The sequence below is a fragment of the Aplidium turbinatum genome, chromosome 11, assembly GCF_918807975.1.
Source record: "Aplidium turbinatum chromosome 11, kaAplTurb1.1, whole genome shotgun sequence".
NCBI lineage: Eukaryota > Metazoa > Chordata > Ascidiacea > Aplousobranchia > Polyclinidae > Aplidium > Aplidium turbinatum.
The window spans coordinates 13,956,094-13,984,054 of record NC_137482.1 but is presented as its reverse complement, the minus strand read 5'-3'; the positions used below and the strand labels follow the sequence as shown (position 1 = coordinate 13,984,054).

Sequence of the window (27,961 nt, the reverse complement as noted above, 5' to 3'; positions counted from 1 at the left end):
GTGATTACAGTATTATCATTTGTTTTCAACGAGTGCCGGTATTGAAATATTTAAACAAGCTACCAGTGTTACCACTTTCATTGATTGTAATTCACATCAGCTATGCCTGATAAGCAAGACAAGCCTTTATCATTTATTGGTCTGCAAGCTACAAATCGTTTATAATAAATTGACTTTGTTTCTAATGGTGACATCAACTTTCCGTAGCAAGTATAATTAATAGCCTAGGTGTTGAAGTCATAAACACAAGATGTATCAATCAACCATCCATTGCTATATACAATGTAATACAACTTGCATTTGATCAACAAACTGTACATCTTCATCTGATTGGTAGTTTTCTACAACCTGATTAATGTTTGAAGTCACATCAGAAGGAATTTTTTCTCTTTGAACAGGACGTTGAGGTAAATCTAAAAACAACATACCATAGGGCGCATATAAAAATGTCAGAGTGAGTTAATTCTTCAGACAGCTTCAAAACAATGAACAAATAAATAGATAAGTAAAATAACACAATAATGAAGAGACTTTGCACAAATGGAATGACTGAATATGATCAAAGTTTATACTTTGAGAACTCCCAATACATTTAAACATCAGTGAAGAAAGAAAACAATTAATTTGTTTCTTCTTTTACTTCTAGTTAACATTAGAACAGTTGTTGCAAAAGTAAATCATTCTGATGAAAATGGATCCATCAATCACGTTTACTTTTACAGTTAATAAGTACAGTCCTATTACTAACCATGCAGGTCGAAGGAATTAATTAACCAACAATTCTTAATGAATGGAAAGGAGACAGCAAATAAACATCACAAAGGGTCATCAATTCAATGGCCACCTTCAATAATAAATACTGTATATACAATGTACTCTACATCAACATTGTTAATGCATTTATTTATACATAAAAACATAAACTGCAAAAAAAGAACACTCTTGGGTGGGGTCAACATAGCCGTACGAGACCAAACCATTTTGGGGGGGCAGAACGTAAATTTGCCCAAATGAGCACGCTTTTATAGAAATTGCCCAAATATAACACTGGCCGACACAATTTTTGGTGCCGGCGGTTTTTGAACTGATTTAGACTAACTTTGGGGCGCTGAATCCGAAAATGCAATCAGTTTTTCTCCATCAGGTCAACTTTTTAAGTTACAGTGATTCCACTGCATGAGTGAACTTGTGCATAAGTGCCATTCCGTGTCGATTCACACAGTCAAGAAATTCAACCTTTCGATTTTCTTTAAATTTTACACACCCTTTTACTATTCTATATGATGAACACTTGTAAAATTTGAGTGAAATATATTGAGAAACACGAGAGTTATGAACCATTTAGTTTGGGGGGGTCTGCTGAGGGGGCACAATTTTTTTTATTTTTGACCATGTTTGAGGCCCTATTACTGCTAAACTAAATTAGGTAACAACCCAATTTTTTTACAGATGATAGTACTTCTGCCAAATATTGAAAAAACAACATCGTTCACTTTGTCACTCTAAAAGGTCAAAGGTCATAGTAGGGACAGTAGAATACCGGGACGACTCACTTTAATGATTTTTCCTACAAAATGGACAGCTGGAGGGTTACTAAGAAGTTCAAAAATTAGCAGAACTGCACAACATTTTCTTTGCTTTTAGGTAAATTTATTCTCATCAAATGAATCGCTATATTTGGTTAAAATTTTGGGTACTACAAAATCTGCAAAACCTCACTACAGCTGTTTGAGGCTACTTACCGTTACCGGTGTTGCGTGAAGTCTACCTCTGCATTTTCAGGGTCTGCTACTATTCGGTGAGTCCGATTCGGTGAGAGCCTTTTTCGGTGAGAGCCCTATTCGGTGATTTTTTTGAATTTTTTTTTGAAAATTATCGGGTACCCTAGCCTAATTAAAACCCCTAACCCCAAACCCAAACCCCCCAAACTCCCAAAAACCCCCAAACCCAACCCCAAAACGCCCCAAACCCAACACCCCTAAACCTATAACGGCAATGATAATTAGGCTACGGCGCGCAATAATTAAAAAAAAAAACTCACCGAATAGGGCTCTCACCAAAAAAGGCTCTCACCGAATCGGACTCACCGATCGGACTCACCGAATCGGACTCACCGAATCGGGCCATTCCGGCATTTTCATGACTTGAATACTATTAAATGAACATGATATCACATATTTCCTACATTTATTTTGGCGATACACACTTTGTACACACGTAGGCAGGTCATATAAACTGCACCTGAGTATGCGACATATGGTAGTAGACCTCAAGCTGTAGTAGCATCAAATTTTGTCATAACATTGTGACCCTCCAGTTGTCCACCTTACTTTTGAGTGAGCAATCCCCTACTTCTACCATCCCTAGGTCATAGACTCCCAAAGTTGGCCGTTTCCAGCTCTCGGCTAAAATTTTCCAAAATTTGAAAAGCTCACCAAGACCCCATTTTTGATTGATTTTGGCTAAAATTTGGTGGAAGAGTTGTTTACAGGATTCTCTATAAACTGAAAAAAATTTTAGTACAAAATATTAAATAGGTTGGGAGATATTTTATATGAAACATGGGTCAAAATGGAAAAAAAGCTAAAAGTGGGGTCCTTTTAATATCCCGGTTACCCATGACCCCAGAGAAAATTTGCACTGAAATTTTATCCACATATTCACTAAGATATGACAAGTCCATAGGGGTGTTCAATTTCGATTTCGATTAAGGTGATATTCGAAATTCGTTTTTTGTATCGGACATATTCGAAATTATAGCCGCCCTTTCGGCTGAACGCGGTCGAAAGTAACGCGAGTGGCGCGAAATCTGTCTTGTCGCATTTTGCAAGCGAAAAAAGACTTTGACGCATGCGCATCGTCGATCACGTGACTATCACACGCTCTCGTGGGCCAACGGCCAGTCCTGCACCAGGGATGCCAGGTTGGCATTTTTAATGCCAAATTTCTCAAGAATGAAGATAGCTAGGTTGTGCAATAGCAGAAAGTGTAGGGTGAGCTTTGTCGCAGTTTTATCCATTTTTTACCGAATCCATAAGCGCCTAAGCCGTGGGGGCAGGGTCGTAGCCAGACCGCAGAGCAAGGGGGGGGGGGCCCGAAAAAATTTAAATGGGAAAAATCATTATAATTGTAGCATTTATAATTGTAGTGTTTCATTTCATATAAAATATCTCCCAACCTACTTAATATTTTGTACTAAATTTTTTTCAAATTTCAGCCAAAATCAATCAAAAATGGGGTCTTGGTGAGCTTTTCAAATGTTGGAAAATTTTAGCCGAGAGCTGGAAACGGCCAACTTTGGGAGTCTATGACCTTTTAGAGTGACAAAGTGAACGATGTTGTTTTTTCAATATTTGGCAGAAGTACTATCATCTGTAAAAAAATTGGGTTGTTACCTAATTTAGTTTAGCAGTAATAGGGCCTCAAACATGGCCAAAAATAAAAAAATTGTGCCCCCTCAGCAGACCCCCCCAAACTAAATGGTTCATAACTCTCGTGTTTCTCAATATATTTCACTCAAATTTTGCAAGTGTTCATCATATAGAATAATAAAAAGGTGTGTAGAATTTAAAGAAAATCGAAAGGTTGAATTTCTTGACTGTGTGAATCGACACGGAATAGCCCTTATGCACAAGTTCACTCATGCAGTGGAATCACCGTAACTAGAAAACTAGATCTGATGGACAAAAACTGACTACATTTTCGAAATCAGCGACCACAAATTAGCTGAAAACAGCTGAAAAATCTTCGGCACCACAAAAAAATTTTTTTTTGTCGACTAGTGTAATGTATGCGGTGAATGATAACAGTGAAAAACTAACCTAACAAGATCACCAGCAGTGACGTAGCCAGGAATTTTGAAAGAGGGGGGTTTGACAGCGTGTTTCGCTTATGGCGACACCCAGCGGTGGGGAGGGTCTGGGGGGCCTCCCCTAGAAAATTTTGAAAAATTACTTTAAATTTGGTACATTCTGAGAGCATTTTTAACAAAAATGTGGGTATGAATATTCTTGTAAAATGGTGCTGTCCGGTGGCATAGCAAAAGGATAAGATCTTGTTTTTTTCGGGATTTTTTCGAAAATAAAGCTACAAGTCTCTATGTTTTCTTGTTGCTAATTCCTGGCTGAGATATTTGAATGTTTGATAATGGCAAAACTCGCTCTTTGCATGTTTCATTTAAAATTAGGCAAACTTGGTTTTAGAGGTCGGAATGGCCCGTTTCGGCGAGTCCGATTCGGCGAGTCCGATTCGACTAGTCCGATTCGGCGAGTTCCCTATTCGGCGAGAGCCCTTTTCGGCGAGTGCCCTATTCGGCGAGTTTTTGAAATTTTTAAAAGGAAATTATAGGTGCCGTAGCCTAATTGTAATTGCCGTTTTTACATCGTTTTAACGTCGCTAAACGTTGAAATCGTGCAGAAAGGAATAAAAATAAAATGTTTGAACTATTAAATTAAAATTCGTCATGTCAGTTCAGTTGTTTTTATTTCTGACCATCATATGAAAAACAATACACGTCAACATAGCAAAGGTAGAAGCGACAATTCACGTCAACATAGCAAAGGTGTAGAAAAAGGTAGAAGCGACAAAACGCGAACGTTAAAACGTGCTTGTGACCGAAGTAAGTTATTGAGTTGAAAGACATTTAGCAAGGTTGCATCACCTTCAAAAAAATTTAAGATATGAAGGAAAAATAAAACAAAGAAAATGTTACAAAAAAAATAATGTTTATGTCTATAAGTTAGTACTTTTGAATAGTTAAAATCATAGGCGCCTAACTATTTTTTTGGCCGTGGGGGCGAAAGTGTGTTTCATCAGCAGCAACGTAAATTCAGCGAAATGTCACGCAGATGGATGATGTAATTATGTCGTCACACTAGGATTGCTTTTATTGCCACACTCAGAGTTATCGCTACGTTCGACCTACCGTTAATTATTATAAACAAAGCTCGACCAAAACACATGCTATGCGTCTGCGTTGGCTAGCGGTTGATGGACTGCGACTCTTTAAGCTAAGCGCAACATAAAGTTTAGCAACGAACTAGATTTATTAGCATGAAACAAGAGACGAAAAGGTTTACTAAAAGGTATACTGTAAATGGAATGAAAATACTATCTTGATCATATGCTTGAAAATATACCTGTTGAAAGTAAAATCATTCATGTTTACATCAATTCAACAGCACGTCACCTTTAATAAATTTAAAAGTTGCTGACATCCGTAAACAGCCCTTGAAAAATAGTTACAGAGAGACGTTTGATTAAGTTTTCGACTTGACATTGCTCCCTTTTCACTACAATATTGCAACTTATCGCAGACCAGCTTTCAAGTTTCAATTTGCTGTAATACGCCCGTTTTCGTGTTGCAGATGAAACAAAAGATGCGCATATTCCCCGCCTTTGATCGGGTTTCCATGGCAACGGACGTGTGTGCGCCATGCAGTTTGCGCGATTGTTGTGTTGATTATGCTGCTTGTGCGACTGTGGGCAGTGCGGTTTGTACCAGCCCTTGTTGCTTTGGTTAGTGGTAACCTCGGGCCGAGACTTCAAGTTCATTTTCACAGCAACCGATTCACTGCCGCGACAATTCTCTGCAGAGGTTTCGACTTTCGAAAGCGACAGGAGACTGTTTGCAAGCGCATTAAGTTAAACGCACGCTGCGTCAACGTAGCAAATTATGTTGTTTTTGGGTGCATTCAACATCTGATGACATTGAATCGACGCAAAATGGTAGATTTTTGCTATGTCACAGGCAGCAAAATCAGTCATTTTTACATTGATTCAACGTCTGCAGACGTTAAATCAACGTAAAAATGACAGATTTTTTTGTCTGGGGTGGGATTGTAGCATCGCTACTCGTTGCGGTTTGTATTTAAAAATGTTTTCCTGCTGCCGATCGCTAGTTCATCTATTGTTTTATGTATCAATGCCGCATAAAAAGTTGCTCCCACGAGGAAATATGCGTGGGGGCCTGGCCCTCACGGCTTAGGCGCCTATGGTTAAAATGATTAGTTTGGATCAACAAATGTGTGACCTACACTCCTACAGCTTAGATTGAAAAGAAATTATCGGGTAGGCTACCGTAGCCTAGTTATACCGACCAGCAAAAATTTGTTCCAAGAACCCAGTTAGCCTAACAGTTCATTTTTACATTGTAGTAACAGAATGAAAAGGCTAACCACATGTGTGGCCTATCGATTTAACGTCGCTAAACGTTGAAATCGTGTAGAAAAGGGTGCTTTTGCTGACTAGGATACGTTGAAACTGAGAAACATTCACAGAAGCCCTACGATACGTTGTATTTTTAAGATAATGTATTCAGACGTTGAATCAATGTACAAATGAAATGTTATGCTAAATGGGTTCTTGGAACAAATCGTAGGGCTTCTGTGAATGTTTCTCAGTTTCAAAGTATCCTAGTCAGCAAAAGCTCCTTTTTCTACACGATTTCAACGTTTAGCGACGTTAACACGATAGGCCACACATTTGTTTAGCCTTTTCATTCTGTTACTACAATGTAAAAATGAACTGTGTTCTTGGAACAATTTTTTGCTGGCCGGGATAACTAGGCTACGGTACCCGATAATTTCCTTTCAATCCAAGCTGTAGGCCACACATTTGTTGGTTCAAACTAATCATTTTAACTATTCAAAAGTACTAACTTATAGACATAAACATGATCTATTTTATTTTTTTTTGTAACATTTTCTTTGTTTTATTTTTCCTTCATATCTTAAATTTTTCTGAAAGTGTTGCGACCGTGCCAAATTTCTTTCAACTCAATAACTTACTTCGGTCACAAACACGTTTTAACGTTCGCGTTTTGTCGCTTCTACCTTTTCTACACCTTTGCTATGTTGACGTATTGTTTTTGATATCATGATCAGAAAGAAAAACAACTGAACTGACATGACGAATTCAAGCACGTTTTAACATTCGCGTTTTGTCGCTTCTACCTTTGCTATGTTGACGTGTATTGTTTTTCATATGATGGTCAGAAATAAAAACAACTGAACTGACATGACGAATTTTAATTTAATAGTTCAAACATTTTATTTTTATTCCTTTCTGCACGATTTCAACGTTTAGCGACGTTAAAACGATGTAAAAACGGCAATTATAATTAGGCTACGGTACCCGATAATTTCCTTTCAAAAATTTCAAAACCTCGCCGAATAGGGCACTCGCCGAAAAGGGCTCTCGCCGAATAGGGAACTCGCCGAATCGGACTAGTCGAATCGGACTCGCCGAATAGTAGCAGACCCTTAGAGGTATAGACTTAAAGCATCATTCTCAATATCGTGACGTCACACGCGTGCCAAAGGGGGGGGGGGGTGCAACCCCCAACCCACCCTCCTTGGCTACGCCACTGATCACCAGCTAGCTAGAATTTCTTTCCAAAGAAATCAAGATAGAACAACTGAATTCTTCTTTGATACCTTGCTTGTGCATTGCTCGATGCTTCTGCACTTTGGCATGGTAGGGAGGAGTAACAAATATTGTTTTACACACCACAAATAAAAAACAACCCCACTTAAATATTCAGTTGTGCTGTCATAAAAGACTCAAAAATAAACATTGCAGGAAACCGGCTCAGGGTGACCATGCGGATTCAGAAAAAAGTACATAACAATAGAGAAATTATAATTAAATGTAATGAAACACAGACATACTACTTCTGTTCAAATAAACTTTGTTCAATCAATTAAAGTAGTTTTGATGATACGAATTTTAGTACAAAAAATAAAAAGGTCTGGCAGCACTACTTCTAAAAATATAGTTAGGCTAGGTAATTTGATGACAAAAATAACTAATATATATATTCTAATGTTGCATACAAACGGTGACGTAGGATTCAAAGAACCCAATTAGTCTAACGGTTCGTATTTACATTGATTCAATGTCTGAATATTGAATAATATTCAATCGTTGGATTTGCAAAAGGCGTTGTTGGATTTTCAAAAAATCGTCGAATAGGGAACTCGCCGAATAGCAGCAGACCCTTTTATAAAAGTAACCAAACAAAGCTAAGCAACACCTTAATATTACTTTTAACAGGTATAACATTTTTTTGTTAAATGTTGTGGTGTTGCTTAGCTATGTCCGTTTATGGTTGAAAAAGTACTGTAACCTTTTCACCCGAATTGTTTTATAAAAGTATTCACCAGATTTACAGTATATAAATTCATATTTTGTAGTTGCCCAAATCAAGATCATGCATTTATGGATATTATGAAAAAAATTAAAGACTTTGTAAATTTTGATGCGAGGCAACTGCATCATGCCAATTTGGGCAGTTTTATAAATAGACTATGATCAGATAATTTCATATTTTTTTGTTGCCCAAATCCGAATGATACAGTTATGTAAATGGGAAAAATTACCCGGTAATGAATTTGTTCATTTTGGGGAAATGGTAATTTGGGCAGTTGCATAAACAAACTAATCAGTTTCATCAAATAATTTCATGATTTCCGCTGCCCAAATCAACACGATGCATTTGTGAAAATTTTGGTGGCTGCCCAAATTGGCATGATGCAGTTGGTTAAATGCATTTTGTACTACAGTTTGATCACCATGCAATACAATACATCAATACGGGTTTGCCAAATGAAAATTTTGCGGCACATTTCTTGTGCAAATAAGAGGCTGTAGCCTACTTAGTTTGATAGGTAAAAGATATTAATTTATAGTTTTTCTTAATTCATGCAATTTTGTAGCTTTTCATATAGCAATTTTTTCCCTAATAATTGCAAGATTTTACCCGAATTCGCGACGTTTTGAAACAACACGGGGGCGGCCGCCCCCCTGCCTCGTATGGCTATGGGGGTCAAACCAACATCTTCTCATGCAAGGTGTTAGCACTCAAACTATGAGGACAAGCAAGTATTGTGTCCACTGTCCATTGACAGCCAGAGACAAACTGCATAGGCAAAAAAACTAACTTTGCGTTGTAAAGCATAAAAACTGAAATAAACTCGATTAATTTACAGGTTGTTTACAGTTGAAGGTATTTTAAAACTGCAATAAAACATGTTAACCTAGACAGCATGTTTCTCGGCAGCCGATGGTAGCAAGAATTGACAGCAATAGACACCATGAAAACCGGCCTGCCACACCCCGCGGCGGCGGGGAGCGGCGTGATTTAGGGGTGACGATCCACCCGGAGGGGTAAGTCCACCAGCTTAGGTCGCAGGGGCCAGGCTGGGGAGTCGAGGTACCTGTGGAGGGAGAGTGTGGATCGAAAACGTTACATGACCCGTCCGCAAATTTAGAATGGCGGAGCGGGCCAGGGAGACAGGCTCTTTCTGCATTTCCCAGAAAGATGGCCTGTGACAGGCCGGGCGACCCGTCGTGTGTGGACGCTGGAACCGGCAGTCATTGACCGCCGGGCGGCGCCCACGTCTCCTTCACGCGACCTCGGCGCAGGTACTTGACTCTTGTACCCGGTCTGCCAGTAGGCAGAGCGGATAAAATTGGGGTCTACCACGAGGAAGAGAGTCAACTATTTATGGATAATTTGGCTCTCGTGGCAGACGAAATTCAAATAAAAATGTGGAGCAGAGGCTCGATTAATCAATAGAAACAAAAAATATAGGTGGGAATGTAATACATATTCACTGGAGAAGAGTAAGCTTTGATTCGGCGAGCACGGATGTGCACTGGCCAGACGTTGAGGCAGGTTCGCCCAGCTGGGTCAGGGAGGCTAGCGATCAAAACCAGAGGCACTGATAGGCTACATTACCAGGAAAAAGTAGAAAATTGGGGTGGAAATTTTGAGGCTGCATCGAGTTGATCAGGGGATCGTGTTGATCAATGCGTTGAAGGCAGAGCGAGGTTGATCCGAGCGGGCAAGAACAGCGTTACAAGGCGAAGGCAGCGTAAGATAATTCGAAACAATTGATTGATTAATACATAGAGATATAGTGATGATTGAAGTTACTTAATTGCTGTTAAACCAGTCTCGATTCACAATGTACATAAGACATTTTATTCCTTTCCTTTGTTCATTTTTGAATGCTTGGGTTTGATGAGACTGGAGCATTATAAAAAAGATGGCACTGGTTTATAGACATGAGTTGATGATATAAGGCGATGAATTTTAAGACAATTGATATAAGGTTATGACGTCTAAACGGTTTGCTGTCTTGCGCGCTCGGATACTTACTGCAACGTTTCTGTTATTGGGGAATAAGTTTCTGATTGCTGAAGTCGTCTTTTGTATGACGTAGCCCCTCCACAAGTGAGCCCGGCGTTTCAAGCTTTCCAGACGCGGAAGGATCCTTCAATTGAGAGGGAAGCCACTTTTCTAGCCACCTCTGCTACCCCACGAGTAGGAACGCCCAAGGCCGTCAGAGCTCGAGAGCTCGTCGGGGCATAGCTCCCGAGGGAGCCTACGACGAACGGAAGCGACAGGACGTCCCTGCAAGGGCGCTTCCTGTCTTCCAATATGTTTACACATAACTCGCCGTACTTGTCGTGTTTCCTGTCGGCGGCTTTTCGAAGAGAATCCGCGCCGTTGTCGAACGGACATGTGACGTCACATACGACCGTGACACCGTCAGGGCGTTGCAAGACGATGTCAGGACGCAGATCGGCACCGCCCGCTTCCACGTGCTGTGGAACCGTACTATCTATGGAAAGCCGGGTTGCCATTCGGCAGGCACGTGCGCCATGATCTCCCTCAATACTGAATTGTGTCGTTCCGTGACGGCAGTCATCACGGTAGGGCAGTGATTCAATATGTGGGGGAGAGTCTCTTCCGCTTTCCCACACGCACGACACATGGCAGGTAGGTAACGGCGTCCATGGCTTGGTTTTGATTCAAGTGGCATTAGATTCAATCTAGCTTTGTACACAAATACTCGGTCCGCGTGATCCAGGAGCTCCGGGCGCCGGGTCCAGGAATTTGAAAATCCGGACAGGCAGTGGGCACTGACCGTCTTGCCTTGGTCAGGTTTGGATTCCCACTGTCTCCTCCACCACAAGTCATTGTGTTGATGGAGGGTCGCACCACTTTTTTCCTTATAGGAGGGGTGATTGTGGAGCTCCCCGCGACCAACTCAAGGCTGCCAATCCGGGCGGGCGGTCCAACGTACGTTCAGGCGACGGGTGGCCGCCAGGACACGGCTCCACAGGCTCTCGCCTGTAGGGCACGGTCTAAAACGGGCGCCGTCAGGAGGGGGGTCACTATTCAGATAACTGGCCAGGTGGTCAGTTGTGGGATCTGGAGTGCCGAACCTCAGACAGGCATGACGCCTAAGCTGCCCGAGAGCGACGACAGAGACAATGCTGTCAGGTGACGTCAGCATCTTGAAAGCACGAGCTAGCGAAAGCGTGTCACTTTCGCGACACAAGTTCGTGATGCCCAAACCTCCCAATGCAGGCTTACAGTAAAAGAACGCGCTGCAGGCCCACTAGGGAACACGCCACGCCACCTTCAAACACCGCAAAACCAGTCGGTCAAGCTTCAGAAGCTCATACTGTCTAAAGCGCCGCACTCGCAGATGGTATGACGCGGACGGGAGAATGATGGAAGTGAGTGCCAGAAGTTTCTGGCTTGGGGTAAGAAAGGATTTCATCAATAAAGAAATGTGCTTCTCCAGAGTGGAGATGAAAGGTTGGGTTAGGGATGCGTCCGAGGCGTAACCGGTTCGAGCGCCGAGGTATTTATACGTCTCGCCTTTGGGGATGACTTGAATTTCCTCCCCGGCAAGGGAGAAAGGTTTCGGGTCGACCCGCAGACGGGACGCCGACACTTTCCCATAGGAAAGGGTGCCACACTTGCGTGGGTTGAACCGTAGCCCGGACCAGGAAGAGAAGGGTTCAGTAGCAGATAGAAGAGAGATCATCTGCTCGCGATCGGAAGAAACGAGACCGATGTCGTCCGCATAAGCCATACAACGCACTTTGATGTCGTCTTCTTTGGCAGGAAGGTTGTAGCCGCAATCCGTTTTGTCACGGACGCCCCTGAGGAGCACCTTGATGACCAAATTGAATAGCAGCCCAGACAACGGGCAGCCCTGACGGACTCCCCGCCCTACAGGGATACGGTCGGTTTCACCATTGCCACAGCGGACGGTGCAGGTGTTGTCGACGTATATGTCGGAGATGCACTCAATAATGTCTGTGGGGGCGTCGAAATGACGCAGGACCTCGGCTATGCATTCGTGCCGGACACTGCCAAAGGCGTTTCCAATGTCCAGAAACGCAACTGACACAGGCCTTTTGCGTGACTGTGCATCCGAGAGGATGGTGTCGAGCATGAACACATGCTCATAGACGCCCTCTGTGGGCATGAATCCCTTTTGCTCTCGGCTGATAACATTCCCCTACACCGCCCATCGCTGCAGGCGCCGGGCCAATACGGCGGCGTAGATTTTATAAATGTTTCGGCAGATGGAGATGGGCCGCCAGTTGCTGACGTCGTGCAGGTCACCCTCAGGGTCTTTACATATGAGTGTGATCCTGCTGGTTCTCCACTGGTTCGGTACACGACGGTTGATCCGGCAGGTCTCGAAAAGGCTGGCCAAGAGTCCCCCTCTTGGGTCTAGGGTCTTCCAGAAACCGTAGGACAATCCGTCAGAACCAGGGGCGGAACCGACATCAAGCGACTGGAGGACCGCCTCCACCTCCCGGGCCGTAATGGAACCTTCACCGTCATCGACGGGGAAGAGGTTTACATTATCATGCTCGTAACAGTGGGAGTTCATCCACTCGGGCATCTGCGAGCAACTCCCAGCTCCAGGAGCGGTCATGCCGCGTCGATATCTCTCCTCAATTTCTTGAAGTGGGATTTCGCAACGACGGTCACTGTTTTTGTCTTCAACAATCCGGCGGACCGTTCCCTTCGCGTCTGCGAGAAGGCGGCTCGCAACCCCCATGCCCTTACGATATCGGGCTCCGTTCCCGCACGAACCCCCGCCGTCGGACCGAGGAGAACCCCCGTTCAAACGACGGCGAGCCGCGCGCCACGATTGAAGCGTGGTTTGCGAGGACGTGTCCTCTTGGGCGGCGAAGTGCCAGCGGTCCACTCTTCCAATTCAATGCAGAACTGGTCGAAATTTATGCCACCCGCTAAAGTAAGGTTCACTAAACTGCAAAAAGCCCGCCTGGAGCTCTTCGTCTTACTTTCCCTGAGCAGTTCAACAGGGTCTTGGATGGATCGTTGAGTGTGGTGGACATCCCTGGGGTAGTCTGTGGGAGTCCGGAGTCAATCGTGGCTTGGTTGCATGCCATGGCGTCACTTCGGGGTCAAGTCAAGGTTTGGGAAGGGATAGTTGACAGGAAATTAGAGTGGGTGGTTTGGGTAGGTGGGGTAAAAGGCTGGGCTTCAGCAGACAGCTTCGAGGTACAAGGTTGTATAGGGGGGATGGAAACAGGATTAAAGGGTAAGGAGGAGTGAGATAGGTAACGTTGGAGAGACTTGGAAGAGCTGATTGAGTCCCCAGCTTCAGCTCCGGCGGTAGCCGTCAGAGGCAGAGGAGAAGGGCGCGAAGCCGGCTTGGATAAACCGAGCGAGTCCACTGCCACGGCTCCTGTGGAGGTCGGCTTGCGCAGAGGTGCATATAGAAAAGGATTCACACTGACAGTAGGGCCGTAACCGTCCGTGGTTGGGCTATCAGGCGAGGAAGTGGAGGAAGAGGAAAGAGATTTGCTGTTTGACGAGTCGGAAGAGTCCCCACTTTCCGACCCAGGTCCGGCTGAAGACAGGCGAGGAAGAAACAGCACATCTAGATCAGGCAAGCTGTCAGCATCAGCTAGGCTGAGCAAAGTCTTGCCTGGATGAGATAGAACAGTACGGAAAAGTTCAGGCATAAAGTCAGGTGGTGGGGGCAAAGTGGAAGTGCTATCCAGGCCTTGGCGCCAGAAGACTTGAGAGCGGATGACAGAGGAAGAGGAAAGAGGGGATGACCCCTCAACCGATGCGCTTGCAGTCGAGGGCCGGCGCCTTCCATGCCTAACAACAGAGGCGTAGGAAGGTCCAGGCTTGGTCATCATAGGGGGCCTGGTTTGGCTCTCCGACGGCGTCGGGTCATTGCTCGGCCAGGGAAGGCAGGTTGGCAATTGAAGGCCCTTGGGGCAGGATCGCCAGTGCTCTAGGGCCCTTGACAGCTTGTAAGCTCGAGGGAGAACACGGCAGCACCTGCTACAGGTGATCAGGAACTCGGCGCGCGAACCATGGAATGCTCGCATATGGTCCTGATACGCCTGCACATCTCGGTAAGGTCGAGATGCCCTCCTGCAAGTGGAGAAAGGACAGAGAAGGGGGAATAGATTGGGGAGGGTGAGGCGAATAGGGCAGACGGACTGCAGTCTATTCCAGGGTTGAGAAAAACCCGGGTTTATTTTAAAAAAGCCCAACCCGCCCGGGTTTTTTAAAAAAAAAACGTTTTTTTTTTAAAAAGATGCAAAAAAAAGGTAGATTCATGCTTATTTCACTTCAAAACTACTTTTTACGAATGAAGTGCCTTTCACTCACAGTACATGCTTGCATAACTCAATAAAATAATGCACTAGGGCTGTTGTTGCTTGAATGTTGCATCATCCATTAATTTCAAGATCAAGTTGGATGTTGCATCATCCACTGATTTCTATACCAAGTTGATGCTACGGTGGTAGAAATCACATTATTGCATCATTTGCTTTAGATTTGAAGGCAAGGAGCATTTATGCCATCATGTTTAAACATTTTTTATCATTTATATATATATTATATATAGTAATGAATGAGCAATTGAGCGATTGTGTGGCCAATGGCCATTTAGGCAAATGCTCTGAAACAGCCATGCGTCAGCAGGCCTCGAAATTTGTTTTTGTTGACGGCGGACAAACGTGTCCAGTCTGAGCAGCTATCTCGGCGGACAATTTAAGTTTCACGGCGGACAAACCAGTTTTAATGTCATTTGTCATGTTTAATCACTTTATCTTGATAATTCTTCGCCATTCGAGAACTATAGCTAGTACAGTTTAAATAGCTTTTAAAATTTCAGCGAACTCACTTTAAAATTTCAGCGAACTCACTTTGAAAGGCTGTCGTCAGACCAACGACGTGCGCTTGAAGAGTCAAAGCGCTGTGTAGCTGCTTAATACGCCGCATAACTTCCACCGAACGAGGTCGCGTGGCTTCTTGGATCACAATGCTCTGGGTACGAGTCGGAAAACTTCTACACTAACGCTAGCATTTTCTGCTGTGTTTTCCCTTGGCGTTTTTTAGGTTTATTTTTGCGTGTCATGTGAGCGAAAGTGAGTTTTCCCTCGGCCTTTTCTTTCTTACTGTATACCAAAACTTAACAAATTTTGTAACCAACCGTGCCTTATTAATATTACTCGGAGATCAAAGCCAGACATTGTGACGTAAGCTTCAACTAAGTTGCGCATGATTAGTGTAGAAGTACTCCGTACTCCCATTGATTCTTAGCGAAAAATTCACCTTTGTTACGCTGATTCAATGTCATCAATCGTTGAAGCAACTTAAAAATCGAAAGTTTTCCTGCTTGAATGGAAGCTAAGGGATACAGTACCGTATTCACATTTTGCAGATGCGCGCTAGAATGCGCGGAAAATTATATTCTCGCAACAATGATTCGTGCTATGCAATGACGATTTGTATTGCTAGTTGCTGGGTTATTTCTTGGCGGACAAATATGGCCGATTTAGATGGTACTTCCCGCGGACATCACATGCTGTGACGGCGGACATAACCGCCGTGTCCGCCATGAATTTCGAGGCTTGCGTTAGAATCCAGAATATGTAATTGGTAAATAGCCTCCTAAATTGCATTTCACATCATATACAGACTACAGTAGAGTAATACTTTCACCAGTTTAACTATAAGGCCTTCTTGCATAAATGAGTTTTAATGTAGTATACACAAAGTGGCATTACTTGATTTTTGTGTACTGTACAATATCCACTGCGTTTTCAGTTTATTCTTGGAAATTTATTTCACAATCACATCCTTGTGAAGTAGGTGTGTGGTACAAGTAGCACCTTTGAACCCTGGGCAGTCGCCATGGATTGTTACACCATGGGTCTCGGGGAACACTGGTCTTGATCACACACCAAACTAACAAGTGGGTCCACGTCCCACCTCATGGGCAACAACCTCGACTGGTTGGCTAAAACTTGTTAGAAACCCTGCTGCCTTGCAGGAAATACTTTTTTTAAGTAAAGGCTAGGCCCACCGCCAATAACTGTGGTTAGCGTCAGGAAGGGCATCCGGCTGGAAAATCTATGCTCCAAAATATTATTTAGATGCAGCAAAAGCTAAAAATGGCCCCTAGTCCCCAGCAGCCCTTAGATGGGCAAGGGGTGCGAAGAATCTCTGGGTTCCAAGAAAACAAAAAAACATTGAAAAAAGATTATGGTGTTAGAATCGGATGCTGGAATGTGGGAAGTTTGTGTGGTAAAGGAACTGAAATATGTGAAGAACTAAGAAAAAGAAGGGTGGGTATATGTGGCCTAGAGGAAGTAAGATGGAGGGGACAGTCAGCGTGGTTTTTAGGTGCCAATGGGAGGAGATATAAGTTATGGTGGTCAGGAAATAACACAGGAATCGGTGGTGTTGGTTTCTTGGTAAAAGAGAAATTATGTGAAAAAGTAATAGAAGTTAGAAGAAGGAGTGACAGAGTGATGACAATGGTACTTGCTTTTGAAGAGGAGGTAGTGAGGCTAATCTGTGCATATGCACCTCAAAGTGGTAGGGATTACTTAGAAAAGGAAAGTTTTTATGATGTTTTGGCAGAGGAATGGGATTTACGGAGTTCAAAAGAGTTGGTGTTTGGATTAGGAGATTTTAATGGGCATGTTGGAAAACAAGCAAATGGGTTCGAGGGCATTCATGGAGGGTATGGTTTTGGGGAGAGAAACATGGAAGGAAGAATGCTACTTGAATTTTGTGATGAAAGGAAACTTTGTATTGCCAACACATGGTTTAAAAAGAAAGAGAAAAGGAAGGTGACTTACAGCTCAGGAGGACATGAGTCGGAAATTGATTTTATTGTGTTTGGGCAGGAACAGAGAAAGTACTTGAAGAATGTGAAAGTAATTCCGTGAGAGTTGCAGCATAGACTAGTAGTAGGAGACTTAAATATGAAAAAACTGAAGAAAATTGTGAAGAAAGAACGAGTTTTTGTGAGAAATGTGTGGAAACTGGAGGAAAAAAAACGAGAATTAAGTTTGTGAAAAGAGCAAAAGAGCTGGTAAACATGAGTGCGCAGGACTTGTGGGCTTCATTTCAGAAAGGTGTCCTAGCAGCATGTGATGAAGTATGTGGGAAAAAGAAAGTGAGGAGGGATCGTGGAGACACATGGTGGTGGGATGAGGAGGTGAAGCATGCGATTTTACAGAAAAGAGATGCATACAAGCAGTGGCGCAAAAATGGGTCAGAAGAGAATAAAAAGAAGTATAAGAGTATGAAAAAGAAGGCAAAGAGGGTTGTTGCAAGAGCTATGAAAAATGGTGCTGAGGAGGAACTTAATAAAATGGGGGAAAGCCAAAACAAAGTATTCAGACTCATAAAGCAAATGAAAAAGGATGGGAAAGATATTGTAGGGGGAAGATGTATAAGGAGTGGAGATGGGAAGTTGCATTTCAGCCCGGAAAGCAGAGGAGAAGTGTGGAAGGAACATATGGAAAATGTTATGAATAAGGAGAATGTATGGGATCATATGACAGAGGTTGATCTGGTGGAGGGTCCAGTGGGAAAGGTTACTCGTGATGAAGTGGTGGAGGCAATGGGACAAATGAAACTGCATAAAGCAGCTGGTCCATCAGAAGTGAGCGTAGAGATGATAAAAGCAAGTGGAGAGTTGGGAATTGAAGTAATGCTACAACTTAGCCAAAGGGTATTAGATGGAGAGGGAATGCCGGAGGAGTGGAAGCATAGTACTGTTGTTCCACTGTTCAAGAGAAAAGGGGATGTGAGAAGTTGCAGTGCATATAGAGGTGTAAAACTACTAGAGCATGGAATGAAAATTGTGGAGCGAATACTAGAAAAGAGGTTGAGAACATTGGTGAAATTAAATGATATGCAGTTTGGATTTATGCCAGGAAAAGGTACAGTGGATGCTCTGTTTATATTGAGAAGAATGCAGGAGGAATACCGAGAGAAGCAGAGAAAACTATATATGTGTTTCGTCGACTTAGAAAAAAGAATTTGACAGAGTACCAAGGAAAGTGATGGAATGGGCAATGAGAAAAAGAGGTATACCGGAGGTATTAGTGAGAGCTGTGATGTCTATGTATGAGGATGCAAGAACAAAAGTGAGAGTTGGATCAAATTATTCAAACAAGTTTTCTGCGAAGGTTGGTGTACACCAGGGATCAGTTTTGTCACCTCTGATATTTGCTATTGTGGTTGACGTTGTAACTGAAGGAGTGAGGGAGGGCTTATTGATAGGGATGGGCAAAATAGAATACCGAATATAAAATAGCCGGTTGTGAAGCCTAACCAGTTTCAAAATCCATATGAAATCGGATAATTGAAACCGCTTTAACGATCGACTCCATACCGCTTCGTCTGGTCGCAACGAATTCGCTGCAGCGAAAGTTAGAATTGTTTATCGATTGAGTGCAATCCGACATAGGAAAAACGTACGAGTTTCGTTGTTCGCATTAAAGAGATCTTTCTTGTCAAGCGCAATATTTTTGTGTAACTGCCACATCTGCTTCTTCAGAGAGATGTTTTTCAAGTGCAAGTTTAACTGTCACTAGTGTTGGGCGATATTGAAAAAAAAACGATACGATATTTGAAAAATACTCGATATTTTTGTTCTAATTAAGAAAAGTGTTTCTCAGTCTTTGAAATTAGCGTCGGCAATAAAAATGCCAAGGCCACACGAGCGCTTGTAACGTTAGGGTTAGACATTCCTGCCAGTCGTTATGCCACAGCCATAGATTTGTTCCTTAGTCAATACCCTGATGGAGCTCTGCGAAAGAGGTGTGTGGATGGGTATCAAAGCACGAAAGTTGCAAAACGGGACGCTTCATTGCGAATGGCGAAGACAGTGTAGATTTACAGCCAAGCGACGAGCCGCTTGATGTGTCTGATTCCAGTGATGACGCGACAATCTCATCCTCCGATACAGCATCTGATGATTCCGATTCTGACAGCTAGTTCTTTATCAAATAGAATTTGTGTTGCTCGCAGTATCCCAATTGTGCCGAAACTATGTTAGTGCATACGTAAATCGAGGCAATCTTCTCGCAGAGAGCTATTAATTTGGTACCTGGTTGAGCAATTAACGTTATTTTATGATAATTTAACGTTGCTAGATGTCAAATTAATGTAAAACAAGCGTAAATTTTTTTTGGGCATTGTTGTTACGCAATATAACCGGCCGGAAAAATTAAATCGATTTGTGCTGACTCGAACGTTGAATCAACCCAAAATTAACTTACTTTTCCTCCCCGTGAGTTATTTAACGTGAATTACCGTAACAGCGTGCGTATCCCGTTGCTCGCTTTATCACTACTTTTGGCATTATTACATATTTTTCCCTTTTCATTTTACATGTTTTGGTACAATTTTTTTCGTAATAAACGTTCAAAGCAATTGCCGAGGCAATTTCAACTTTTGCCGTTTGGCCTCGGCAACATTTTTGTAAGGGTTTGCAGTTACGAGTTATCGCCCAACACTAACCGCCACCAAGATGAAGATGAGATCCCGTTTGACTGGTGAACATTTAAAAAGCCTAAATTTGTTACACTGCAATAAGCAATTTTGTGATGTTCATTGCTTTTATAAAATCATTAAAATGTGTTGATGGTAAAAACTGTCAATTATTCTAGAATAGATATCTGTATTCTATATTCGGTTTCAGTATTCTAGAATAGCTAATTATTCTATTTTGCCCATCCCTACTTATTGAGTGAAATTTTGTATGCAGACGACCTGGTCTTGACAAGTAGTAGTATGGAGGGAATGGAGAGAAAGTTTGAGAAATGGAAAGAAGCATTTGAAACAGGGTTGTTGGTATTTTACCCGACCCAAAAAAACCCGGGTGGTTTTTTTTTAATAAAACCCACTTAAAAAAACCAAAAAAAAACCATAAAAAAACCCAGAGCATCATATTTGTCCAGTTTTTATTGGAAAATTAAAAATTTTTACAAAAACACTACAAGGCACTTACAACAAACTTTAAATTAAGACTTAAGGATGTGATTGTGAAATAAATTTCCAAGAATAAACTGAAAACGCAGTGGATAATGTACAGTACACAAAAATCAAGTAATGTCACTTTGTGTATACTACACTAAAACTCATAAATGCAAGAAGGCCTTATAGTTAAACTGGTGAAAGTACTACTCTACTGTAGTCTGTATACCGTGGCGTATATGATGTGAAATGCAATTTAGGAGGCTATTTACCAATTACAGATTTTGGATTCTAACGCATGGCTGTTTCAGAGCATTTGCCTAATTGGCCATGCAATCGCTCAATTGCTCATCCATTACCATAGGCGTCGATTTTTTCTTAGAAAAGAGGAATTCTGGGTGGGCGAGAGTTTTCAAACAGATTTCATTGAATGTGTTTTGTATATTATGTTTGCAAATTCGCAATGGTTCAGTCTTCAAAATTAGCATATTTTTACTTCGACAAAAACGTTTCCGAGGGCCGAGGCCAAACGGCAAAAGTTGAAATTGCCTCGGCAATTGCTGTGAACACTTAGTAGGAAAAGATTGTACTAAAACATGTAAAACGAGAAGCGAAAAATATACTAAAGTAGTCTATCACGAACGCATTGTTTGATTTGTTGTGATGTAATAATACCAAAAGTAGCGATAAAGCGAGCAACGCGATACGCACGCTGTTACGGTAAACTCACGGGGAGGAGGAAAGTAAGTTAATTTTGGGTTGATTCAACGTTCGAGTCAGCACAAATCGATTTAATTTTCCCGGCGGGTTATATTGTGTAACAATGACCAATAAGAAATTTATGTTTGTTTTACATTAATTCGACATCTAGCCAGGAGCGCCGGAAGCGGGGGGCAGGAGGGGCGGATGCCCCCCTGCCCTCAATTTTTCTGCAGATGGAGGGGCAGGGGGGGCAATGGTGCCCTTTTAAAGTCATGTAAGCAACTGCACATTTTGCAATATAACAATTTCTGCTATTCGCTTTTAGCCTAATAATAATCTTTCATTTTTGCCTCAAAATAATATTTCCGGCACAAAATTTTGCAACACAGTAGCCTACAGGCCTTAAAACTCGTTTTTTTTTCGGGAGCTCCTTCTCGGCGGCCAAATCTGTGTGCTTGGAGGCCAAAATACAAAATAACGATAGCACAAGTAAATAGAATTAAACTTGCAACAATGCAAAAATAATCACTTAGCGTTGTTGAAGTCTGGGCCTGGGCGACGTCCTACAATAGAATGGTTGCACCACGCAATAACTGCTTTATCCGGATTGTAATCCAGTACTGCGGGACCATCTAACGACACTCGCACGAGTGTCTCCAATGTGGCTGATTTTAAAGAAGTTTGCCACTCCCCTAGAATTCTTTTTAGCAACGAAAAACAACGTTCGACATGTGTTGACGATGACGGCAAGGTAATAAAATAAGTATTTCAATGATGTGAAGGACCTTACTAAAAGAAGCATAATTTTTGCAAAATATGATCAAAAAATGTTTTCCCCTTGGATGTCAACCAACCTAGTTCTCCTTTTTAACAACGATTCAATGTCCGACAACATCGAATCGACATAAAACGACAATTTTGCCAGCCGATGTAAATTAGCACTTGGGATTAAGACTTTGTTAAAATAAACGTCGAGAATTACAAACAAGACTTACAGCGCTGGTGATCGCAGATGGATTTATTCCATCAATAACGAATATCCCCGCACAATGCAACAGTGGCGATTATGACGCGCTGACCTAATTTTGCGTCACTCTTTGATACTACATATTTTTGACAGTTAATCCACGATCATTCTATTGCGAAATTAAATAATTGGTTAGAAGAGACCGGCGGCCAAACTTGGCCGATTGAGGAGGTAGCACCGGCGGTCATTCAAGCACTAATTAGCAGCCATGGCCGCAGGCTGCTTTAAGGCTTGACAGTAGGTTACATCATTATCACATAGCATGATGCCCTTCTTTGTATACTGGACACTTGTAGGCTATCATTACTCAATACATAGTGAGCTGATACATTAGCATTATCGCTATATCTTATCTTAAAACTTGACAAAAAATTTGCCTTTTAGTAAAAAAAAGTGCTTTTTTTCGTAATCTTGCCCCCCCACTCAAAAATCGTTCCGGCGCCTCTGCATCTAGCGACGTTGAATTATCATAAAATAACGTTAATTGCTCAACCAGGTACAGGTAACACATCAAGAGCTCCCTGCGAGAAGATTGCCTCGATTTACGTCTGCTTATATGCGGCACAATCAACATAATTTCGGCACAATTGGGACACTGCGAGCAACACAAAGTCTGTTTGATGAACTAGTCAGAATCGGCATCATCAGATGCTGTATCAGCTGGACGAGATAACAGAAAACGGAAAGCGAGGCGCAACAAGGAGTAGATGCTTACAATAATTTGACGTCTACTGGAGTTAAATCAATGCAAATAGGGTGATATTTCTATAAAAGATTCTCCCAGGTGGGCACGTGTCTAAGCGCCGGCGAAGCAGGAAGTAACCCAAATAAAGCATCCAGCAATAGTAAGATTGAATCAACATTCTAGTCTGGTGTAGTCTAAGAAAATTAGTTTTTTTCTTGTAATCTTGTGGTCCTTACAATCACCTCGGCAATTGCCGACGCTAATTTCGAAGAGTGTGGTTAGTCTTTCTCACAAAGATTGCGTTTAGCGTCGCTGCAGCAATTAAGCTTTAATAGGTTGGATGTTTTCTTTCTTGCACCTTGAGATCTTATAAGCGCTGCTAAACTAAACAAACTTCTTTTATGTTTTCCTTTGCGACCTAAAAAGCGCGTGACTCGTGACCTGTTATCTTTAAAGTGGCGCCTTCAGATTTGCCGCATTTTGATTTGTAAAAGCGATTGTTTCAGTATGTCTTTAGTTTGTATCGGGTTATTTTATTGTCATGTTCATTATGATGTCATTTTCACATTTCCTTACGCTGACCGGGAACTGAAGTTTGATTGTGACGTAACGAAAGTGAGACCATTTGGAGAAAAGATCAAACGTGGCTTTCTCTCACCAGGAATTGCTAGCTGTGGCAGTTGCCATAACAACAACAGTGCAGTGAGTACCTGTTGCGGAATTGCTTTGTTCTGTCGGATACTTAACGAGAGACATAGCGTAAACCAAGAAGTTGCGCTGCAGTTGGTTGGATAGTCCAGCGTTTAAGAAAAACGGAAATAATTGTAACGAACACTTCATAAGTGTCATGAAAATAGAGTGGGCGAAACATATTTTGCCCACCCTCGTTTCACGGCAGGGTGGGCGTCGCCCACCCGGCCCACCCTATTTCGACGCCTATGTCCATTACTATATATAATATATATATAAATGATAAAAAATATTTAAACATGATGGCATAAATGCTCCTTGCCTTCAAATCTAAACAAATGATGCAATAATGTGATTTCTACCACAGTAGCATCAACTTGGTATAGAAATCAGTGGATGATGCAGCATCCAACTTGATCTTGAAATTAATGGATGATGCAACATTCAAGCAACAACAGCCCTAGTGCATTATTTTATTGAGTTATGCAAGCATGTAGTGAGTGAAAGGCACTTCACTCGTAAAAAGTAGTTTTGAAGTGAAATAAGCATGAATCTACCTTTTTTTTGCATCTTTTTTAAAAAAACCCAATAAAGCCCAAAAAAACCCGGGTCTTTTTTAAAAAAACCCGGGCGGGTTGGGCTTTTTTAAAAAAACCCGGGTTTTTCTCAACCCTGATTTGAAACCAAGGGTATGAAGGTTAATCTTGAAAAAACAAAAGTGATGGTGAGTGGAGCAGAAGGAACAGTTGTTGAGAGCAAAGTAGATCCCTGTGGAATATGTGGCAAGAGAGTGATGAGAAATTCAATGCAATGCAAGGAATGTGGAAAGTGGGTACATGCAAGATGTGCTAATGTCAAGAGAGCCGCAACAAGATTGGCGAAGTGTTTTGTTTGTGGGAAATGCAGTAAAGGAAGGAATGAAGTGGAAGGCCATGATGATGAGTTCTGCCATGGCATCGAAACAGTGACAGACTTCTGTTATCTGGGTGATCGGATAAATGGAAGTGGTGGATGTGAAGCAGCGGTGACAACAAGGGCAAGATTGGGCTGGGCAAAGTTCAGGGAATGTGGGGAAATGTTGTATGGCAGAAAATTTTCACTAAGGATGAAAGGAAAAGTATATCGGAGCTGTGTGCGGCCTGCAATGCTATATGGTAGCGAGACATGGGTATTGAGAGAGAGTGAACTGGCAATCCTGAGAAGAACGGAAAGGTCAATGGTGAGAGCAATGTGTGGGGTGAAAACGAGAAGGGAAAAAAGGACTGAAGAATTGTTGGATATGCTAGAGATGAGAGAGACCATAGACCAACTAGCAAGGGCAAATGGAGTAAGATGGTATGGACATGTGATAAGGAGGGAGGAAGGAAGTTTTCTTAGAAAGACACTAGATCTAAAGGTGGATGGGAAAAGGAAACGCGGTCGTCCAAGAAGAACGTGGAAACAACAAGTGAAGGATGAGTTTAAAAAAGTCGGACTGAAGGAGGAAGATGCAAGGGACAGGGTGAAATGGAGAAAAGGGATTAAGACAATTGCTGCGCGGAAACAATCGGCCACCCCCACTAGTGGGGAACAAACCGACGATAGATTATGATGATGATGATGATCCTTAAGCCCTAATTTAAAGTTTGTTTTAAGTGCCTTGTAGTGTTTTTGTTCATTTTTTTAATTTTCTAATAAAAACTGGACAAATATGATGCTCTGGGTTTTTTTATGGGTTTTTTGGGTCGGGTAAAATACCGACAACCCTGGTCTATTCGACCTCAGGTATAGTGGAGCTGACTCGTGGCATTCGACAGGTAAGCCACTGTGTGGTGTGGGATCATGGATCGGACACTCGTCGCCATGACGAAGCAACGAGTTCGTGAAAGCAACAGAGTCTACCGGTGAGGCTTCACCATCTGGGTTGAGTGGAACTGAGTGCCTACTCACAGGAACCTGCTTCCTCGTCGGCCAGCCTAAACTAGTGGACTCAGCAGACGGGGAAATAAAATCAACACCGGCCAGGTTATCTTGAAAAGTCTTTGAACCTGTGCGACTTAAAGAGCATGACATATTCAGTAGAAAATGTATAAATATAATATATAAAAAGTTGGTTAAGTTTAAGATGTTTCGGAGTTTACAGCGACAGCTCAAAGTTTAGAAATTGAATGTAACGGATTACAAAAACAAAGAACTACTGGCGGATTACAAGAGGGTTGAATCAGAGGTTACTACTTAACATTTGATAATTATTTTTTTTACATAAACTCAACGTTACTAAATGCAATTAGGCTTTGAATATCAGTTAATTACGGTACTGCTAGATGATGAGCTATGATGATGATGAGCTAGGCTAGGAGGTTAAAAAATGCTTTGAGAACAATTGACTAAAAAGTCAATTGTGACGTCACTGCTGAAAACTTAAACCAACAAATAGGGTGATCCTTTGATTTCAAATACGATTAATTAGGAGCGATATAAATAATTGTGCAAAAGACTTTAAAGATAAAGAAGGGATTATTGTTCAAATTATACGGTATAAAATTTTAACAAGGTATTAAGGTTATGGTTCAAGTGAACACTTCAAGGAGAAAGGAAGTTATGGAAGATGCGTGTTTCAGATGCAAGAAAAGAAAGTTTGAATGGATTTAGTAGACAACTGGCAATACTAGATTACCAATGCAGGAGTTTGAATGCAGAGATTTCGAAAATTAACTGAACAAGGGGGTTTAATTTGGGTAAAAAAAGAAAGATTTTCGGATGGATTTATTATTGCTATAGAGGCACAAGTCTACGAACTAATTAATTTAAGTAGCAAGATACTAACTGATTAGAATTATGGTTAAAAATGAAACAAGGCGAAACGGAAAAATAGGTTAGGAATTAATTTAAAACTTGACAAAGCTGAATTTAGGTTCAACAATGAACACGACATAAATAATTACAGTTTTGAAAATTTTTTTTTTTTCTTCTGAAACCTTGTTCTTCGGGGAAAAAGATAGGGATACCAAGCCCGGGCTAGAATTGCGGATCCCAGGGCTTGATTGGGGTGGAAATAGTTAACTAGGATAGGGGTGGGGATAAAAAAGGGGGGTTTTCAGAACAACTTACTGTTTCTTTAAATTCTTTCTTCTTTTTGACAGAGATTTGGAACTAAGCATCCAGTAATTCGCAGTCGCACGACAGAACGGTGATCTGATTATAACTTTATGCTTTCTTTGTAGCCTTTTATTTATTTATTTCAGCACTTCCGCAATAACAACTAATTTGTAGCCTTTTCTGGCAAATTCTGCGTGCGCTGCTTTTCCTCTTTCTCGTCAGTGCAGTGTTTCCGGTCTCGTCGGCAGTGCAGTAGTATGACAACCCTAGTTACCAGTCAATTTAACTCTTATCTTTGTGGAAATAAAAGAGCCAACAAAACCAGCAAGCGTCAGAGGAAGTCATTGTGAAGAAAGAAGCGTTCTTCCGGCTGTCAGCACAAGGCTGAGCAGCGAGCAGTTGCGATTCGCTAACGATGTAGCTTCCATGCTAGCCATATAGACCATCCAATCAACTAAGGTTAACGAATCGCAACTGCTCACTGTACTAGTGAGTGCTCAGCCCTCATGCTGATAGCCAGGAAGAATGCTCCTTTCTTCACAATAGGCTAGACACAGTGGCGTATCCTGGTTGACTTTCGTAGGCATGCAATGGAAGGAGGGTCATAGCCAGTGTAGGGGGTCTGGGGGCATGCCCCCAGGAAAATTTTGCAAATTTGCCTTAGGTTTTATAGCTTTTCTTGCAATCTGAGCCTTACTTAGCTGATAATTGTTTGAGCTGTTTTGCAAAAAATGAGGTTTGGAACGCACCATGAATCAATGTCTTAATTTTATATCTTTATCCTGCATTGCAGGAAAGCGGACTTGAAGCGCTATGCAGCGGTATGTGTATGGCCTTTAGCATACACCCGACCCGTTTTCTTCATGATCTTTTAAACTACTGTGCTTAGGTCTCAAGTATGTCATATTATCTACAGTAGAAAACCGCAAGGACTTAAACTATGAGGACCAAAAGAAAAAAGGCCAAACAAATGCCAATCGGAAAATTAAAAAAGAACAAGAGTCCAAACAAAAATAGTCCGGCCAAGCACTTTTTAAAAACCCCAAATACCTGAAATTTGGCCTTAAAAATACCAATCTGGCAACCCTGTCTCGAGATCGTGACTTTTGTTTTGCATGCAATTTTAAATCTGCATGCCTTGGTTCCATTTGCGCCGCGCTGTTGTAAAAGAGCGACGAATAGGCAAATTGTATTATCAACGCATGCTGAGCTCGTCTCAGCATGCAGAGTTGCCAGGGTCAGCAAAGTTTCCAAATTTTGAAAACGAACAGTTGTTTCGAATATTGAAATTAAGAGAGCGAGGTGGTTCTGCTATTAACATTTTCAATTTCTACGCATAAATTCGTTGTTTCTGAAAGTTTTCTGATTTCATCAGAATTGTAAGGCATGCAGTATTGCAGTGCATGCATGGAGAATACACCACTGGCTAGACAACATGTTTTATGTAAGTTCCTATTCATTATTATGTACCTACTAAACTATGGATAAATATAAGAGACCAACGCATCTTACCTCTAGACATTTCCAAAAGTATATTTTGATTCATCTGCGTGATTGTTGGCATCACTTTATGTGAAAACAAATTAACTTGTTGAAAGGTATCTTCATTTGTGCAAACACGCTTTCTACGCTTTACCAACTTCACTGGTTGAATGATATCATCTTCTTCACTTGAACTCAT

General features: G+C 41.9%; 1 protein-coding gene across 1 annotated transcript; it reads right to left on the bottom strand.

The window, feature by feature from the left end:
• Positions 1 to 197: 197 nt before the first annotated feature.
• On the bottom strand, positions 198 to 27,961 carry LOC145780032 (uncharacterized). Its single transcript, XM_082591734.1, has 2 exons — positions 27,793 to 27,961; positions 198 to 413 (listed from the first exon to the last, which is right to left on the bottom strand). Exons 1-2 carry the CDS (start codon positions 27,959 to 27,961, stop codon positions 274 to 276), a joined length of 309 nt encoding a protein of 102 aa, XP_082447860.1. The 3' UTR covers positions 198 to 273.